The sequence below is a fragment of the Salvia hispanica genome, chromosome 5 (genome assembly GCF_023119035.1).
Source record: "Salvia hispanica cultivar TCC Black 2014 chromosome 5, UniMelb_Shisp_WGS_1.0, whole genome shotgun sequence".
NCBI lineage: Eukaryota > Viridiplantae > Streptophyta > Magnoliopsida > Lamiales > Lamiaceae > Salvia > Salvia hispanica.
The window spans coordinates 20,176,085-20,195,045 of NC_062969.1; the positions used below are offsets into that span (position 1 = coordinate 20,176,085).

General features: G+C 34.9%; 2 protein-coding genes across 2 annotated transcripts; one reads left to right on the top strand and one right to left on the bottom strand.

The window, feature by feature from the left end:
• The first annotated feature begins 249 nt into the window (after positions 1 to 249).
• Positions 250 to 7,511, top strand: LOC125188972 (plasma membrane ATPase 4). The gene is made up of 16 exons (XM_048086107.1): positions 250 to 404; positions 3,001 to 3,120; positions 3,198 to 3,434; positions 3,736 to 4,497; positions 4,572 to 4,694; positions 4,790 to 4,894; positions 4,977 to 5,121; positions 5,194 to 5,358; positions 5,441 to 5,679; positions 5,768 to 5,800; positions 5,889 to 5,970; positions 6,061 to 6,221; positions 6,312 to 6,485; positions 6,571 to 6,753; positions 6,906 to 7,087; positions 7,160 to 7,511. The coding sequence occupies exons 1-16, from the start codon at positions 348 to 350 to the stop codon at positions 7,254 to 7,256; spliced, it is 2,865 nt and encodes a 954-aa protein (XP_047942064.1). The 5' UTR covers positions 250 to 347; the 3' UTR covers positions 7,257 to 7,511.
• Positions 7,512 to 15,959: 8,448 nt separating this feature from the next.
• LOC125187174 (probable receptor-like serine/threonine-protein kinase At5g57670) lies at positions 15,960 to 18,629 on the bottom strand. Its single transcript, XM_048083703.1, has 6 exons — positions 18,113 to 18,629; positions 17,882 to 18,039; positions 17,714 to 17,793; positions 17,491 to 17,626; positions 17,248 to 17,397; positions 15,960 to 16,318 (listed from the first exon to the last, which is right to left on the bottom strand). Exons 1-6 carry the CDS (start codon positions 18,531 to 18,533, stop codon positions 16,109 to 16,111), a joined length of 1,155 nt encoding a protein of 384 aa, XP_047939660.1. The 5' UTR covers positions 18,534 to 18,629; the 3' UTR covers positions 15,960 to 16,108.
• Positions 18,630 to 18,961: the final 332 nt, after the last annotated feature.

Sequence of the window (18,961 nt, forward strand, 5' to 3'; positions counted from 1 at the left end):
TGTGAGGAAAGTACATTTGATAGAATTTTCCACATATATAAAGCTACGAAATTAATATCCATTGGCAATCAACAATTATTGATTTTTGCATAAGAATTAAAATGTAGTGAATTTTGTCAGGTAGCTATACAGGTATGCGAAAGGTTAATTAATAGCGTCAAAATTAAATGCTATAAGTGATAAATTGGAAAATAAATAAATGTATTATTTGTGGAGAGAGAAAAGGGAGTATACGGCGGGCATCATATAAAATGAGGAGTTCTAGTTTCTCTTTACATCTTCTTCTCTTGGAATGAGAGCTTAGCTTATTCATCATCACCATCTCTCTCTGCTGATCTCTAGCAACCATGGGTGGCGATAAAGCAATCAGTCTTGAAGAGATCAAGAATGAGACTGTTGATCTGGTATTCACTCTTTTCTTCCTTCTTCTCTATTTCATTTCAACAAGATCTGGTTTGCTTTTATAACTTATTCATTTCTCTTTCTGCACAAATACAATCTTCTATGTTAGATTTTTACAATTAGATGGATGTTTTGCTTTACAATGTGGCCGTGCCATGATTTTCATCGTATTCTTCACTGACCATCGTTTTCTGCTCTCTCCCACTTTTTCTGTCTCATTTTTGTACTTTTTCAAACTCTCTGTCCCTCTCTCTCTCTATCTCTCACAGATTGAGAGAGAAGAGATTCAAAGTTAACAAGAAAGCTAAAAAATAATTTCAGTAACATGGTATGCTAACGGAAAATTAATGCTAGGATAATTTTGAACTAAACAATTAGACTATGTGAATATATTCTTATGCGAAAAAGCTTGTGCTAGCACATGTTGCTGTTGGAAGAGTTGGCCACTCCTTATCGGCCTAACAATTTTTTTTATTATTATTTCTTTTCTTTTTTTGTTGTTGTCTGTACCCAATACTTTCTTTATTTAAAAGTTAGATACGATTTTTTCATGTATAATTGAAAAATATGAGATAGAAAAAAAAAAGTAATTAAATTATTATCAGTGAAGATTAAGTTACGTCTAGTTAAAGAAAAAAGAGTTTTTAAAATAAGAAAGTGTACTTTTTCTTATGGGACGAACTAAAATGAAAAGACAAAAGAGTTTTCAAAATAAGAAAGTGTACTTTTTCTTATGGGACGAACTAAAATGAAAGAGTGCATATTTCGATAAGGTGAGAAATTATTAGATAGATCAGTACTTAGTATTTCCCTATTTGTGATAGCTGGAACCGCTTTATTTGTCCTAATTTGATCTGTACACATGATAGTACTAATTCTTTTCCGCAATTAATTAATGCTATAAAAATCTCTATTTTTGAATATAAACAATAATAGAACTCCTTTCATCTAAAGGAATATGACTATTTCATAATTCAGAATTTAGGCAATTTAATTTTGTGTGAAAAGTGTAGAAAATAAAGTAAGAGAGAGATAATAAAATAGAGATAGAGATATTTTTAGTTTTAATAACGTATTATTTTGATTAAGATAAATAAAAGAAGAAAATGATTCATCTTTAATAGGACATTGAAGGAGTATTTATTATTTAATCGTTGCTAACGTGAATAAGTAAAGTTTTGTAGGGGAATTTGCACAGGTAGTTTTTCCGTGGTACGTTTCGATTTTTGCGTTTTGGGAAATGGAAATATTTTAATCAACGGCTCTGGGTATCGTTCAGACAACAAATTTAGTTGAATAAATATATATCATCCCTAGATTCCTCCGATATTTCGGACTTGGCACACTCAGTGATTTCTCTGAATGAGGGCCCCACTTGAAAGGCTAAACCGCACTGCAATTGGTTGCAATTCTTTGCGGATTTGAGTGGGACCCATACTCACTCACGCACTTGGAAAGTCAATGTTGGATTGTTTTATGCATCTTGCTTGGGTCCACCATTTCATGTGAATAGACAGTTTGGCTGACTCTGTGTGCGCATGCTTTCCTAACCTTTATTACTCCCTACAATTGAATTAGTTTAGGACAACTGAATTATACTTCCTCCGTCCCATTAAATATGCAACATTTATTTTTCGGCACGGGATTTTATGTAGTGTTATTTTGTGAGTGAATGAAAAGAGAGTAAAGTAAGAGAGAAGAAAAAGTAGAGAGAGTATTGTTTCCATTTTTAGAAACGTTTCATTTTAATGGAACAGACCAAAAAGGAAAACGTTTCATTTCTAATGGGACAGAGGGAGTATCAATTAAAAGTATTTTAGTTTCCAAATTATTCAACTTTATGTGGCTCGACGAATTCCAATCTGGCTCTTTATTGATGGTTGACATTAATGTGTTTACTTTTGGAATTGTATCATTTTCTAACATCAAGCTTTCTGATCAAGTTGTATGGATAGTTGCAAACTGAAAATATGCTATACAGTTATTAAGTTGAAATGACTAAAAATAATTGGTTTTTGTAAATGATAAAATTTGAAAACGAAAATAATTACATACTCCTTCTGTTGGCGTCAGAAGTTCCTTTGAGTTCGGTACGAGTTTTAACAAATATAAAAGAAAGCGGGTAGGAAAAGATAATAGAATGTGAGACTTATTTTTATATACTCCCTACGTCCCACTTTAGAGAGTCCCATTTGAGTCTCACTTTATATAGTTTATGATAAAATGTGAGTACTGGAAAAGGATAGTAGAATGTGTCGCCTATTACCATTTATGAAATATTCCAATCGAGATTCCTAAAGTGGAACACCCAAAAATGATAAACTGAGACTGCTAAAGTGAAATAGAGGGAGTGTTAGTTTATAATAGAATGTGAGTGGAATGAGTTAGTAGAAAGTGGGGTCTACCTACCATTTATAGTAACAATGAACTGAGACTTCTAATGACCAAACGATTAAAATGGTAAATTAAGACTCCTAATAGCAGACAAAGGGAGTACTTCACTCTCATGCATGAAGCTATGTCATATTATCAACTTTACATGTAGATATGAGAACCATCCATCCATATAACTGATCTCTTTCCCTCATCAAATAACAGGAAAAAGTCCCCATTGAGGAAGTCTTTGAGCAACTGAAATGCACCAGAGAGGGACTTAGTTCCGATGAGGGGGCCAACAGACTTCAAATTTTCGGCCCCAATAAGTTGGAAGAGAAGAAGGTAAAACACCAAACCACTTTCCTCCTCATTCATGATCTAGCAATGTATGGATAATGTGTTTTCTTCCTGTGGTGCAGGAAAGCAAATTTCTCAAGTTCCTTGGTTTCATGTGGAATCCACTCTCATGGGTCATGGAGGCGGCAGCGATTATGGCCATTGCTTTGGCCAATGGAGGCGGAAAGCCCCCGGATTGGCAGGATTTCGTTGGTATTGTTTGCCTGCTTGTTATCAACTCTACTATAAGTTTCATCGAAGAGAACAATGCCGGAAATGCTGCTGCTGCCCTTATGGCTGGTCTTGCTCCTAAAACAAAGGTACTTATAATGTTTGCAACATAGAGGTGTGATCCGTTGCTAACTTTCTTAAGTTTCCAAATCTGATAACTCATCAGCACGGTTATTAAAAATGTCAATATCAACATAAACATAGTTGACATTGATATTTAAATGTCAAATGTCAACACAAATTTGTGTTGACATTTTAATGTGATCGTGTTGAATTTTTAATACACTGCGTTGATGAGTTAGCAAGTTAGCAGTTTAAGAAAAGTTAGCATTATAACGTACCCTTGCAACATAAATAATGTTTCTTGTGGCTAATCATAATGTTATGCAGGTTCTCAGGGACGGTCGATGGAGTGAGCAGGAAGCTGCGATTCTCGTACCTGGAGACATTATCAGCATTAAGCTTGGCGACATTGTCCCTGCTGATGCTCGTCTTCTTGAGGGCGATCCTTTAAAGATTGACCAGTCTGCCCTTACCGGAGAATCCTTGCCCGTGACCAAGAATGCGTACGATGAAGTTTTCTCTGGCTCGACTTGCAAACAAGGTGAACTAGAAGCAGTAGTCATCGCAACCGGCGTCCACACTTTCTTTGGAAAGGCTGCACATCTAGTGGACAGCACCAACCAGGTGGGACACTTCCAGAAAGTGCTCACTGCGATCGGTAACTTCTGCATCTGCTCCATCGCCGTTGGTATGGCAGCTGAGATAATAGTGATGTACCCAATTCAGCACAGGCCATACAGAAGTGGAATAGATAACCTCCTTGTTCTTTTGATCGGAGGCATTCCCATTGCTATGCCGACAGTCTTGTCTGTCACCATGGCTATTGGATCCCACCGGCTATCACAGCAGGGAGCCATCACCAAGAGAATGACTGCTATTGAGGAAATGGCTGGAATGGATGTCTTGTGTAGTGATAAGACTGGAACTTTGACCCTAAACAAGTTGACTGTCGATAAATCCTTGATCGAGGTCTTTGCAAAGGGCGTGGATCCCGAGCACGTGCTACTCCTTGCTGCAAGGGCATCTAGAACCGAAAACCAAGATGCTATTGATGCTGCCATTGTTGGTACCCTCGCTGATCCAAAAGAGGTAATGTAATCTATCACTTACATACACTGAAATGAATAAGGATTTCTTACTTTATACGAACGTGATCATATTAGGCAAGAGCCGGTATCAAAGAGGTTCACTTCTTGCCTTTCAACCCTGTCGATAAAAGGACTGCTTTGACTTACATCGACTCCGATGGGAACTGGCACAGAGCTAGCAAGGGAGCCCCCGAACAGGTCTGCTTGATTATTCACCTTTATCCATAGTCGTTCCGATAACTTTGGAATTATTTATAATCAGTACTGATTGCTCTTTCATTTTCTTCTACCAGATTTTGACTCTATGTAACTGCAGAGAAGACTTAAAGAAAAAAGTCCACAGTGTTATTGATAAATTCGCTGAGCGTGGGCTTCGTTCTTTGGCTGTCGCCAGACAGGTTCGAGATCAATAGGGTTCTTCAGACTTTCCTCTTCCTCGTCAGCTCTCTTGGTTCCTCAATATTGTGTCATGTATTTCAGGAGGTTCCGGAAAAATCCAAGGATTCCCCTGGTGGACCATGGCAGTTTATTGGGCTCTTATCGCTTTTTGATCCTCCGAGACATGACAGTGCTGAGACCATCCGTAGAGCTCTGAACCTCGGTGTCAATGTCAAAATGATTACTGGTAAGTGGAGTTGGTGGCCTTCAAACTACTAAAGCTCGTCCCGTTCATTAATTTTTATTTTTCAAATTCTAGGTGATCAACTTGCCATTGGTAAGGAGACTGGCCGTAGGCTCGGTATGGGAGTAAATATGTACCCTTCTGCTTCTTTACTCGGTAACCACAAGGATGAGTCGATAGCCGGCCTACCTGTTGAAGAATTGATTGAGAAGGCAGATGGTTTTGCTGGGGTGTTTCCAGGTGCGGTTTCTCCCATTTATATACTACTACATCATAATTTGTGGAGTATTTTTGATTCACTTTCTTTCTTGTTTCCATGCAGAGCACAAATACGAAATCGTGAAAAAACTGCAGGAGAGGAAGCACATTGTTGGAATGACAGGTGATGGTGTCAACGATGCCCCTGCTCTTAAAAAGGCAGATATCGGGATTGCTGTTGCTGACGCTACTGATGCTGCAAGAAGCGCATCTGACATTGTACTAACTGAACCCGGACTGAGTGTTATCATTAGTGCAGTGCTGACCAGCAGAGCTATTTTCCAGAGAATGAAGAACTATACAGTGAGTTTATTTTTCATATATTGTCTGCATTTTCGCTATGATTTTTTAGTTAAGCCGTGATTAAGGCTTTACGTTTTCTGCTTGCCAGATATATGCAGTGTCCATCACTATCCGTATTGTGGTAAGTTGATCAATCAAACAAAAACTGTTTCGCCTTCCTTCTTTGCAGATATTGATTCCTGGAGTAATTCTTTCTTCTTCCTTCGCAGTTCGGCTTCATGTTCATTGCATTGATTTGGAAGTTTGATTTCTCCCCCTTTATGGTTTTGATCATTGCCATTTTGAATGATGGTAAGATTATGTCCATTTATGTACGTATACGTTCACTTTACGTTCCAACTATTCGTATTTTCAAACTTATTGTGATTCGCAACGATTCAGGTACAATTATGACCATCTCTAAGGATAGAGTGAAGCCATCTCCATTGCCTGATAGCTGGAAGTTGAAAGAGATTTTCGCCACTGGCATCGTTCTTGGAGGCTATCTTGCTCTAATGACCGTCATTTTCTTCTGGCTGATCCACGAAACCGACTTCTTCCCTGTAAGTATCCACCAAGGAACTCAGTTCTATTCCATACTATTTTAGTTTATCTCTCCTCTTTACGAAGATTCTGCAACCATAATTATGCAGGACAAATTCGGAGTTAGAACTATCAGAGATAACGAGGATGAAATGATGGCTGCTCTATACTTGCAAGTGAGTATTGTTAGCCAAGCCCTTATCTTCGTGACCAGATCTCGCAGCTGGTCATTCGTGGAACGCCCTGGATTTCTGCTCTTGATTGCTTTCGCGATTGCTCAACTGGTAAAATACGTAAACCTTTTTCATCAAAGAACTGCATCTTCACTTATCATTCCTCTAAAAACTTTGGTTTTAATTGTTTTCCCAGATTGCAACTCTGATAGCTGTGTATGCCAACTGGGCTTTTGCAAGAATTCATGGCTGTGGTTGGGGATGGGCTGGTGTTATCTGGATTTACAGCATCGTCTTTTATCTGCCCCTTGACTTGATGAAGTTCGCCATCCGTTACATCTTGAGTGGAAAGGCGTGGCAAAACCTGTATGACAACAAGGTATGTATGCAAAATCGGTATTTTCAGTATTTTTTTGGTACGATAAGTGCGGTGTTTAGGTATTTTTCCCCACCCTAGGAGTACTATGGTTTACTAGTTTTTTCCCCATTTAGTGTAAAAGGTGAATGAAATTTAATCTCTCTTAAAATCAGACTGCTTTCACAACCAAGAAAGACTATGGAAAAGAAGAGAGAGAAGCTCAATGGGCTCATGCTCAGAGGACTCTGCATGGACTTCAAACACCAGTAGCTGACACCGTCTTCAACGAGAAGAGCAGCTATCGCGAGTTGTCAGAAATTGCAGAACAGGCTAAAAGGAGAGCTGAGATCGCAAGGTACAAACTCAACTTTTCATTGAATGTGTTATCATGACTTTGGTTTCGTGTCCTCTGACTTGTATTCCACAGGCTACGCGAGCTGCACACGCTCAAGGGGCATGTTGAGTCTGTTGTGAAGCTAAAGGGGCTCGACATTGAGACAATCCAACAACATTACACCGTCTAACGGAATCTCTGAGAGGAGCTGTTCTGGGAACGAGAATATATTCGAAGAACAAACGAATACCTTTTAGATAAAACTGTTCTGAAGAGGAACAAGACAGTGTGACATGCCTGATTCCTCGTTATTTATTCTGTTTCTTGTTTCTTAATGTAATGTCAAGTCAAGGTGCCCTAGAATGGGCTGATCTTTGACTCTTTTATGAGTACAATGGCATCTCCCTGTTATACAGTTTTCATAACTCAATCTTGTATTTTTACATCTTTTTCATATTTTCCCAGTTATTTATAATGGCTCGTCACTCAGAGATGTATGTGATTGTAAAAAAAACAAATGTTTCATGGTGTAATATTCAAGGATGTTGATATACAACTCTCTTTGCAAGAGGTACAAGAAAGCAAATTCTTTGCAAGATCTAGCTACCTTGACGAGAAGGTGTTAATGTAGTTCAAATTGTCTTGTCTTATCCTCTATTGTTTCACCTTACTTGTAAATTCTAATCCCATAAAGCATAGTAGTGAGAATGTGAGATTCATAAAGATATAATCTCACATTAATATATAAAACTAGTAACTCCATCGATATTACTGAAGATGCCGATCTGTTCCAATGGGCGATAAAGCGGCCAAGGAGAGAGAAGACAGAGGACAGTGGGTCATCGGAAGCCCAATCAATGGCGAGGGTAGAAGATTTGGCGAAAAGCGTCAAAGTCCAACAGCAGAGAACGAGGTTCGAACTGATAAAGACATAGACTGCCGAACTCAACCCGAGAATCAAGAAGCATTACGCGTCTCTCATCCAAGAGTTGCATCGCAATTTGGGGATGAGTGACGATTTGGATGAGAGGGATAATGGTGATTTTTTTTTAATGAAATATGTTTTTTTTCTTCAATTAATTTTATTTTTATTATTTTATATTCGATAAACACCAACATTTAAAATGAATTATTAGAGAATGTGAAAGTTAAAATTGGTTGAGGATGTGCTGAGATGGGCTGAGGATAGGCTAGATGATAAAATTACTGACGTGCAGGAGAAAATTGGAGATGAACTGAGGTCTAAGGATGGGCTGTCCACCACTGTAAATGCTCTAATCTTGCTACCACTACCAGTCTTGGTAGCATTGGATCCAAATGCCAATACCCATGCCACCATGGGTATGGATCCTCTGCTGCGCTGATATGCACAGCAGGGGATCCATATCCTGCCACCATGGAGACTAAAGGCCAACTCGGCAAACTAATTCTCCCTATTCTTGTCAAGTATCATCACTTGTAAAAACTTATTGTCCCCGAATAGACAAAACACAACACATCTAGAGGTCATTATACTAATACATTTTATTTTATTATGTTCTATAAATTTTTTTGTTTCATTAGATTTTGTACTAATGCATCTCATTTTATTAGGTCCCTTTTTTTCATTAGGTCCTTATTATTAATGCATTTTAAGTTCTTTGGTTGAATCAATAATTAGTGAACTTCATAATTTAAATAGCTTTTTATGTTAATAAATTTATTTTGTTTTCTATTTTTTCTTATTTAGTTTGCAATTAATTCAGCTGTAATATCAACTCAAGAACTATTAAAAGAATATGATACATTATTTTTTCTTATTTATTTTGCAATTAATTCAGCAGCAATATCAACTCAAGAACTATTAAAAGAATATGATAAATTTATAACTTGATAATGAGCAATATCGAATAAGTTGTTGGGCTATAATTTATGGAATTTGGGCCAGATAGAATAGAAGAAAATGAGAGTCTTGGGACCAAATTTTATAAAAGTTTTGGGCTAGTCTTGTTATATTTATTTGTTGATTTAATTAACGTAATGGGCTGATTAATTATTTCCGAGAAGACATTTTAAAGTCCGGTATATTTATCATCTTGAATAATTATTTCAAAGAGATTAATGTTTGCATATGGGCCTTCATCATGTTAATTCTATCACGATTAAAATTATTAACGCTAGTTATAAAAGTGTAATTAATTTTGCTTTGTATATTAATTGGAAAGAAAAGTATATTTTATATATTAATGTGAGAAAGAATTTTTTCTAAGAATGAAATTTGATATCTTTTGCGGAGAAACTGAAAAGAAAAATGTGACATCCATTTGTACACGATACGAGTTCTAATTATAAATTAGTAAAGTAAGATAGAATGAGAAAAATAGGTAAGTAAATGGGGGAAAATGGAAAGTATGCGAGAGAAACTTTCTATTTTTAGAAATGAGACTATTTTTTGTGGACATTCTAAAGTGGCAAAATAAGACTATTTTTTGTAGACGGAGGAAGTAAGAAATATAAAAAACTAATCCTATAAATCAAATAACCAAATTTATAAAGGCTTTGAGTTATCACATTTTGGGCTGGGCCATAATGCATTTCTTAACAGCTAAAACAGCCTTCGGCTCAAACAAAAGTTTCCTTCCCTTTCTTGGCACAAAGTAATAGGATGTCGTGTTGTATTATTTAAAATAAATTCAATGAATCATCATTTCCTCTCAATTAATTCTATTTGTAGTATGCAAATTAATTAATATAGTCATCCCTAAATTTGTCTTTCGATTAATTTCAGGTGTGAAGATTGATTGCAATCATGGGGTTGTCTACTTCTAAGTTACGGCTACAAATCAAAATGTTTTGCCCCTTAAGTTTATCATTGCATAGTATGACCACCAATCCACCATCATCATTACAATTTAATCACACGTATAAAAACCCATCAAATAAAATTATCCTGGTCGTTATCCAGGATGTAATCAAATGAAAAATTATGTGCAAATTCCAAACTATAATCCGATCTATTAGAAAATGTCAACAAATGATAAAATAACAGCAACATTGTCAACAGTTAACGGTTAGCGGTTAGTGTTGACATCAAAATCTTGACATTTTATATTATGTTGACACATTATTAATATTTATATTGAGGAATTTGAAATTTGTAATATACAGAGTTTGTATTTTATCCCTGCCTTCGTTACCCAATGCCTAAATCTTGCATCAACTCAAAATTGCAACTAATTATTGCCTTCGTTACCCAATGCCTAAATCTTGCATTAACTCAAAATTGCAACTAATTATTGATAGGGATATCAGTATACTTGCTTTATTGTATGCTTTCTGGTGATGTAAAGACAAACTTAAATGTTCAACTTCCTTCTTCCATCTGTCCTTCCTTGAACTACAGCTACTGAGATTCTTATTCATTATCTTAATTTTTTTTGAATTTTTCTATACAGTGAATATTGAGTACTAGTGAAGTCAAAAGCAAAAAAGTTTAGTTTTAAGTTGTCGTCTTCTTTGTATGGAGTAGTTAGGCTTAACCAACAATTTATGTATGTACCTTAAAATAAGCAAGAATCTTAAACTTTCTCCCGCCGTCCCTTGAATTATTATTAATATTATTATTTTATTTATCGTTAATCATCAAAATTTCTCACTTCATATACATAAGGTTGGAATCTCCAATCAGTGTGCTACACAATGCAGAGTATTAAGCATATTGTAATAAATTGATTGTTATATTAATTGCATTTTTTTTTAATTGCTTGTGTATATTTTCAAATCGCACATTAATTTTGTGAAACCTACTAAATCAGCACCTGTATATTGTTAATGCTGAGAAGAAATTGCAGGAATTGTAGTTCCACTACTTAATTAATATACGTTAATTAATCATAGGAGATGTGTTTGATGTTTTTCATCAAATGAAGAATTAATATAATGACATCATGGAAAATGGAATTGATTATGGTAAACAAATTAAACAACCAACCAACAAACCAACTAAACACATTTCGATTATTCGATAATTAACAAAAAATATGGGGCATTCAAAGTTCAAGAATTGATAACCTAACTGCAGTAATTTATCTGTGAAGGAGTTCAACTAACTCCTCTCTTTGTTGAATTTTCTTTGAGTGAAAATTAATTACTTAACTTCCCTTATCGTTTCTGCTAATTGAGTGGCATTTGGTGCATTCATTAACAATGGATCAATCCTATGATTAAACCCATCTATCTGTTCATTAACTACCAGTCACATGCCCCTGTTTAAATTATTGATTAAAAATGGGGTTAATGCATAAGTAGGTCCTTCTATTTTGTATGTGTTGTTTATGTGGTTAGAAACGTAATTGTCATTCATTAGTGTTGGCAATTAAACTATCTCAAACTAAAATATACTCCAGTATAACTATCTCATATCGGTGTCAATAGATAACTAAAACTAGTATATAAATTTCATGGGTCACTCCTATCATTAACTGATAATAGGGTAGAACTCATGGATTTCTATCATGGTATCATAGCAAATGACCGACTATGGGCAAAAAATTTACTGACCCAGTAATATATGTCTAGGCTTTAAATTTGGCTAGTAGTCCCACTGATCAGAAAAATCCAACTAGTCAGAAAAAAAGAAAAAAAAGTCCAACCCCTCCAAAGTTCACATTGAAGGGTTTGAGGAAAGGTGTTGGCAATTGAAACTAAAAAATATTTCATATAACTATCCCAAACTAATAGTACTAACATACAAATATCTCACATCGGTGGCAATTGAAAATTGAAACTAGTCTACAAATCTCATGGTCACTCCTCCTATCACTAATTGTTTTTAGGATGAAACCAATAAATTTCAATCAATTAGGATCTCTCTAAAGCTTCAATTTGGTCACTTGGATCCTTCTAACTATTACTCCCTCCGTCCGCGAATAAGAGTCTCATTCATCTCCGGCACGGGTTTTAATAAATGTTGAAAAGAGTGGATGGAAGAAAGTTAGTGGAATATGAGTCCCACTTATTTATATTGGTTTTAAATGATATGTGAGTAGAATGAGTTGGTGGAATGTGGGGTCTCTTTACCATTTATGGTAATTATGAACCGGGACTCCTATTCGCGGACGGACATAAATGAAAAAACGAGACTCCTATTCGCGGACTGAGGGAGTATGTTATAATTAGGTTCATAGTTGAAGTAAGTATTGCAATTAAACACAAATTAAAATTAAGGTACTTAATTATAATGAATATAAAAGTTGGAGATTCTATTGAATATTGTTTTGAACTATGGGAAATAATATATATGGACGTATGCATATAAGTTTTATTGAAATTTTAATATGCTATACACTTTTTGGAAATTGTTTAGGACCACTCAAATTCGTGAGTATGCTCATTATCTATAGAAGGGGTAGTTGAAACTACTTTGTCAAGGAGACAGCTGTTCACACTGCATGCTTCTCCTCAAGTTTGCAAAAACTTTTACTCCCTTAATATTAACTGCATTTTGGTTTGTTAGATTTAATTAACACATAGGTCGTGGGTTATAATTATAATTCAACAAAGGTTCACTTCGCCTAATATATTATTGCAAATTTGATCTCAACTCTTTTGTGGTTCTCCTTGCTCGTCTCTTCCACTATGTAACTAATAATTTCAGTACGAAACCATTTTCTTAAGTTTCTTGTGAAACAACCTATTTTATGAAAAAGATTAACAAATCAATTAATGCATGAAGTCTCACTACTTGTATGCAAGGTTTTAAAATGGTCACTTAAATGTTATAAGAATGTGAATGTGTTTCCATTTTTCGCATAATTAACAACACAATTATTATGACACCGATTTTGAAGTGTTAGGTTCAATACTACGAATTATAAAAAAAAAAAAATTTGAATTTTGGTTGTGTCACGACTTGGTATGTAGATTGCAATACTAACCTAATTAAAAATATCGCATTTTGGTTGTGTCGTGCTGATATGCTTGTTTAAAATCGTTATATTGAAAGGATAAGGTGTGTTTTTTGCTTTGTCGTCGCTTTTGTCTTGTTCTAGTTGTCTTGTTTGGTGTGGATTGTGGTTGGTCTTGTTTAGCTCATCCTCTTTGTAGTAGTGGTAGTCTAGGGTGTTTTTTCTTCTTTCTTTTTTTACTTGTTGTTTGATTTATCTGAACCTCTGCTCGTCAGATTTCGATTTGAGTATTTTTTTATTATAAAAAAATTGTTATTTCGCATCAAACATAAAAGTAGTGACATTATTGTAATATTCCAAATATCATGTTGAATAAAAATATAAAAAAATGTGCATAAGTTAAGAATTAACTTTGTGAAAATTTAAATAAGTTTCTTGCAATTTGAATTCAAATTTCAAGGTAATATTGACCAATTACATATCACGTACTACACGTGAACTCAAACCAAACTAAGGGTTGAAAAGGTGTACATAGAATTTGGAACTAATTAGCTATTTTGACATGCTTGAATAGTACTTAATGAGCATTTAAACCATAAATAAGCAAGTAATAATTCCAAGTTCCGAAAGTCGACAAATGCTTGATGAAAAATAAGAAAAAAGGGTCCATGCTATGAAAGGTTGATGCATATATTAATTGAGTATATTAATTGAGTATTATAGTTTGTCACGTTTGTGACATACATTACGTCGATTCATCACCAGCTACATTAAACTCTAGTCTATTTCACAGCATGCACTAGTAATAGTATAGGCATCGCCACAAAATAATTCATTTCTGGAAATTTAAATTCATGATAGTTTTGATATTTTGGTGCGCGTCGAAATCAAATATTAATAGGAACTAGGGAGGTTTTAAGTTTGAACTCAGAACTCCTTGATTACGAATCGGAATTGGAATCGGAATTGGAATTGGAATCGGAATTGAATTTAATAAGTTTAATCAAGTCAGGCCTTTCTTATTGGAGTTGGGGGAAATGTAACCTCTAAAATCGTTTCATCAACAAATTAAAAATGTGTAATTAAAATTTGTATTTTCCCAACAGTGACTCTCTAAGAAAATTCCTAGTTCTCAGCCCTTGATGACAAGTCGATTGAGGGTTTCCGATACTAAATGGAAGAATTAATGTGATTAAAGGTCTTATATAACTCTTACCAGCCTTTTATTAATAGAGTTTTGTGAGTAAAGTGGAGTGAGAATAAAAGTACCGAGAAAATAAAAGCGAAAGAGTGATAGTTACATTTTAAGAAATGTGTTATTTAAAGTGGGTCATATAAAGTACTCCCTCCGTCCCAAGGAAGATGACCTTTTGCTTGAGTGGTACGGGAATTTATGCAACTTTATTTTACGTGTTAAATGGAGACAGGAGAGATGGAATGAAATAGAGAGAAAGGTGTTGCCAATTTTAATAATGGATCATCTTGGTTGGGACAAACCAAAAAGGATAGTGGTTAGTGGAGGTCATATTTAGTGGGACGGAGGGAGTATTATTTTAATATTTCCATTATTACATATTTTATTTTATTTATATTAATTTTGTTGTATAAACTTCAAACTTAACCATCGCATTTTACTCCTATTTTAGTTTATAAAACTAATATATAAAAAAAGAATTTACGTTACATTAAATTTTTTTCATCTCTTTTATTTATATTTTTTATAACTGATGTTGAATTAAAGCGTGATTTTATGGATGAACCGACTAGTATACATTAATTAATGAACTTAGAAAATGGTTGACCTTAAGAGAATCTTGTATATAGAAAAGATATAGTAGTAATTTTTATTTACCTTCTTAAAAGAAATATAGCTTTCTGAAAAGTAAAACATTTGAAATAAAAAATTATATAGAAAGCAAATTATTTTTTAAAATAAAAAATAATATAAGATGCATTTCAAAACATAAAGGTATAATACTTTTTTAAATATTTTTCCTCGGACGTAAAGATATCTCTTCAAAATGAAAAAAAGATATGATATTTTCTCAAATGTCTTTCTATCTTAGAGAATAATTTTTCTATAAAAAAAAAGCAAATATTGTAATCTTAAGACTTTACATCTCCATTTATCTCTACCCCTATATATATGTAACACTATAATTGAAATTCAATCACCTCTCTTAATATACGGAAAAATTGGACCAGCTAAAATCAAGATTGAGACTTTCAAAATCAAAATAGTAGTCAGGACCAGCCAAAACAATCAAATTAGTTCGATTAGAATTTCTTTGAAATTAAAGGGGAAATTAAATATACGGCCGCTGTATGAAATTTAGAACTTAAAGTTGGAATTAAAATTTATGAGCATCTTCCAAAATGGAGTACTTATTCCATCACCCCCATTATATTATCTCCAAGTTCATTGACGCAAACATATTTTCAAGAATAAGCATTCACCTTAATTACTTACAATATATTTCACTCTCCCCATAGTCCATATGAACGTGGCACATTTAGGTATCATAAATCCAATATATCTAAGCTAGGCTCCACCAAATTGCATTATTCTCGCCTAGAATAGAGTAATTGACACTATAAACAAGCCAAAAACATAAAATAGCATGTTTCTCTTTTGAACAAATCAAACCCCACTTGCTTTTCACAAACAAATTAAAAGCTAATCACTCCGGTAACAAAATTAAGAAAGCTTTATAGATTGAGTCAATCTCCCATCACGTTAGAGCATTTCAATGAGAATATATTCCTCCCTCCCCAATGAGTATTTTTCAAGCCATTTCAATTATCATTAAATAATTCCCCTTTTCATTTCCTGAATCCCGACATATAATGCTGGAACTGGTTGCCCTCTTTCCATTATTATTACAACTTATCCTCACTCACACACACATTAGTTGGCATGTCTTGTGTAGTCCTATCACTACCCCACACCTTCATATTCACAATATTCATAACTCCCAATTTAATTCAAATTTTTAAGAACATTTGAATGATCAAAATTGCCATAGCATAGCTACATTATAGACTTAATAGTGTCTACAACAAGAAGAAAAAAGTGAAAAAACATATATGATCTTGTTACATGTAACAATACTAGCTAGATTTCTTACATTTTTATTTTCATATTCACATCTTGAATCTAATAACACTCCTTCCTCCTATTGTACGAACTCCCTGTTGAGATCGAGTCGTCGTGTTGGGAGTTTGAAGACGAAGAGGTGTTGCATTCATATTCACATTCACACTCGAGATCCTCGAACCCCCAGAACTCTTCACGATCTTCTTCTTCCTCCGGAATTTTCCATTTCTCCGGGTCGATTTCCTCCTCCGATGATATCACCTCCACCACCTGCCCACATTTGTAGCTCCAAATTTTATTTACTAACATTAATTAAATAGATTATATTCTCATTAATATCATAGAAGGTATCTTAAAAAGTTTACAAAAGTCAGACACATAAATGGAAACAAAGGTTAAGACAAAACTGATAGCTTTGCTGGATCGTATCAAATTGAGCAGACAGTGTTATCGTTAGAACAATTGATTAATCATGAAATCGATATTGTTCATGTACTGTACATGGAATTGTTCTTGTCCAAACAAAATTGGGTTGATTCTTTACATTTTCTTGAGTGAAATTAAAATACTTAAAAAAAATTAAGTAGACCCTTTAATTAAGGTTTATACCTGGCACTACTAATGCACACTGCATAATATTATTGACTAATAAAGCATAAAGATTGTAGTTAGGTGAGGCACGGACATCAAAAGAAGATAAATTAATTCACATAAATATAGGTGATGCATGCATTAGTCATATGATGTTAAAAGTTTTACTTTTAGATAATAATCAAATCTTTGGATGATAGCAAGAATTCATAGTCGGCAGAGATCTTGAACAGAGTTCTAAAACGATTAAATTAAACAGGCGTGCCAAATTAATTGATATTAATTAATGTCATTATCTCTAATTTCAACACAAGTTTAGGTGAATCACCGCATCTAAATGGCATGGAATTAGGCTACACCTCAACCAGATATTGACATGAATGTAATACAAAAAAAAAACTCCATCTTATCACTACAATTCTCATGCTTGATTTTTTCTAAGCCTTTCATAAAGTAATCACAATGAAAAAAAATAATGCTACTTGTTATGATATTCAAATTTCAAAGACAAGGATCAAATTCAATTAAAAAATGCTAAGACAGAAAACCTTTGTCGTTTCATTGTTTAAACAAAGATTGAAATTGCTAAAGAAAACACATTACATTACCTCAGTAATGGTGGGACGCCAAATTGGAGACGCGCGTATGCAGAGAGAGGCTGCAAAGGCGAGCCGGTTGAGGTGGACGATGTTGTAGTCATCGCCAAGCCTTGGATCAATGACCTCTTTCAAATCTCCTCGGCTTAGTATAGGCTTGGCCTAGCTCATCATCAAAGAATAACAAATAAGCTATATATATGATAAAACAAAACGACGTAGTATTGAGGTCTGGGAAATGATAGTAGTAATTACCCAGCTATGCAAGCTTTGATGAGAACTATCAACAGGCCTCTTGCCAGAAACAAGCTCTAGCAAGAATACACCGAATGCAAACACGTCTGTCTTCTCGTCCACAACTCCGTGCATGAAATACTCCGGTGCCAAATGCCTACCAACAACAACCACGACTTTAATTGATTATCACACTTGCTTTAATTCAACAAAGAATTTTTGCAATTAATTAATTTATTTGTACCCGAATGTTCCTTCTATTGGAGCAATGGAGTGATGACTCCATTGTGATGGAAGCCATTTTGCTAGACCAAAATCTGATATCTGAAACAGAGGGGTCATGAATCAATGAATGCATAATATAGGATTTTTTTTGTTTGGTAACAAAATTTTTGGTTAGTGGTTACCATACCTGTGGCTCAAAATCTTCATCTAGTAAAATATTGGAAGACTTAATGTCTCTGTGAATTATTCTCCTAGGACAATTGTTGTGTAAATAGTGTATCCCTTTTGCAGTTCCAAGAGCAATTTTGTACCTTGTTGTCCAGTCCAATGCAGGCAGTTTCTCATCTAATTAAGTAATTACACAAGGAAAATTTGTAAGAAAAAAAAGAAAAAAAAAGGAAAAGTGTATAGTAGTTACCATGAAGAAGAGAAGCAACAGAGCCTTTGGAAGAGAAGTGGAAAATGAGATAAAGGCCGTTGTCGATGCAGCAGCCGAGAAGGGGCGTGACATTTGGATGGGAAACATGTGCCAAGGTTCCGATTTCGGTCAAGAATTCCTTCTCTTTCCTCTCGTCGTTTTGGGCCTTGGTCAAGCGCTTCACCGCGATGGCCTGCCCGTTTTGAAGCACTCCTCTATACACCTCCGCGAACCCTCCCTTCCCCACCATATTCTCTTGAGAGAAGGCGTTGGTGGCGGAGGAGATTTCGTCGTAGGAGTAGCATTTCCATGTGGGCTTTTGAAAATTCTCCCGGGGCTTCTCGTCTTGTAAGTCTTCATCGAAGGCGTGGCGTTTGAGGGAGAAAAGCCTCTTCAAGCTCCCTGTCCGGATGTATCTCATGCTTTTGGTAGGGAAGAAAAGAATGTGTTTCTATGTTTCATAACAGGACAGAAACACAAGGGACTACTAATTCTACTTGGGTTGGGGAAGGAGTCAAATATAAGTCTGTGTCTATGTGGATTCTATATATATTTAGTAGTAACCAAAAACTAAATGATTGGAGTGGTTGGCCAAGAAAAAATACTCCTAAGCTTTTGGGAAAATAATTAGAAAAATGATGTGCCCCCATTTACAGTTGTATTGAGAAGGAATTCCCATGGAGCTTATCACATTTGCAGCATTAAATGAGGTTCACAACAATAGATTATTGGTGAGTTCGGTTTGGAATTTGGCTTACAAATGTCTTTGAGTGAAATACACTTCTCAATTGCCATTTCTGAGTAATTCAAATATTTGCATGCTTCCTTTTGCTTTTACTACTTTCAATC

Bases quoted from the DNA above. Each gene is read 5' to 3' on its own strand.
- LOC125188972 (XM_048086107.1), top strand. From the start codon at position 348: ATGGGTGGCGATAAAGCAATCAGTCTTGAAGAGATCAAGAATGAGACT. The intron at 3,121-3,197 runs GTAAAACACCAA...CCTGTGGTGCAG, and splicing joins ATAAGTTGGAAGAGAAGAAG to GAAAGCAAATTTCTCAAGTT. The intron at 4,895-4,976 runs GTTCGAGATCAA...CATGTATTTCAG, and splicing joins CTTTGGCTGTCGCCAGACAG to GAGGTTCCGGAAAAATCCAA.
- LOC125187174 (XM_048083703.1), bottom strand. From the start codon at position 18,533: ATGAGATACATCCGGACAGGGAGCTTGAAGAGGCTTTTCTCCCTCAAA. The intron at 17,794-17,881 runs GTATGGTAACCA...CCTCTGTTTCAG, and splicing joins ATGAAGATTTTGAGCCACAG to ATATCAGATTTTGGTCTAGC. The intron at 16,319-17,247 runs GTAATGTAATGT...AAATGTGGGCAG, and splicing joins GGCGTCCCACCATTACTGAG to GTGGTGGAGGTGATATCATC.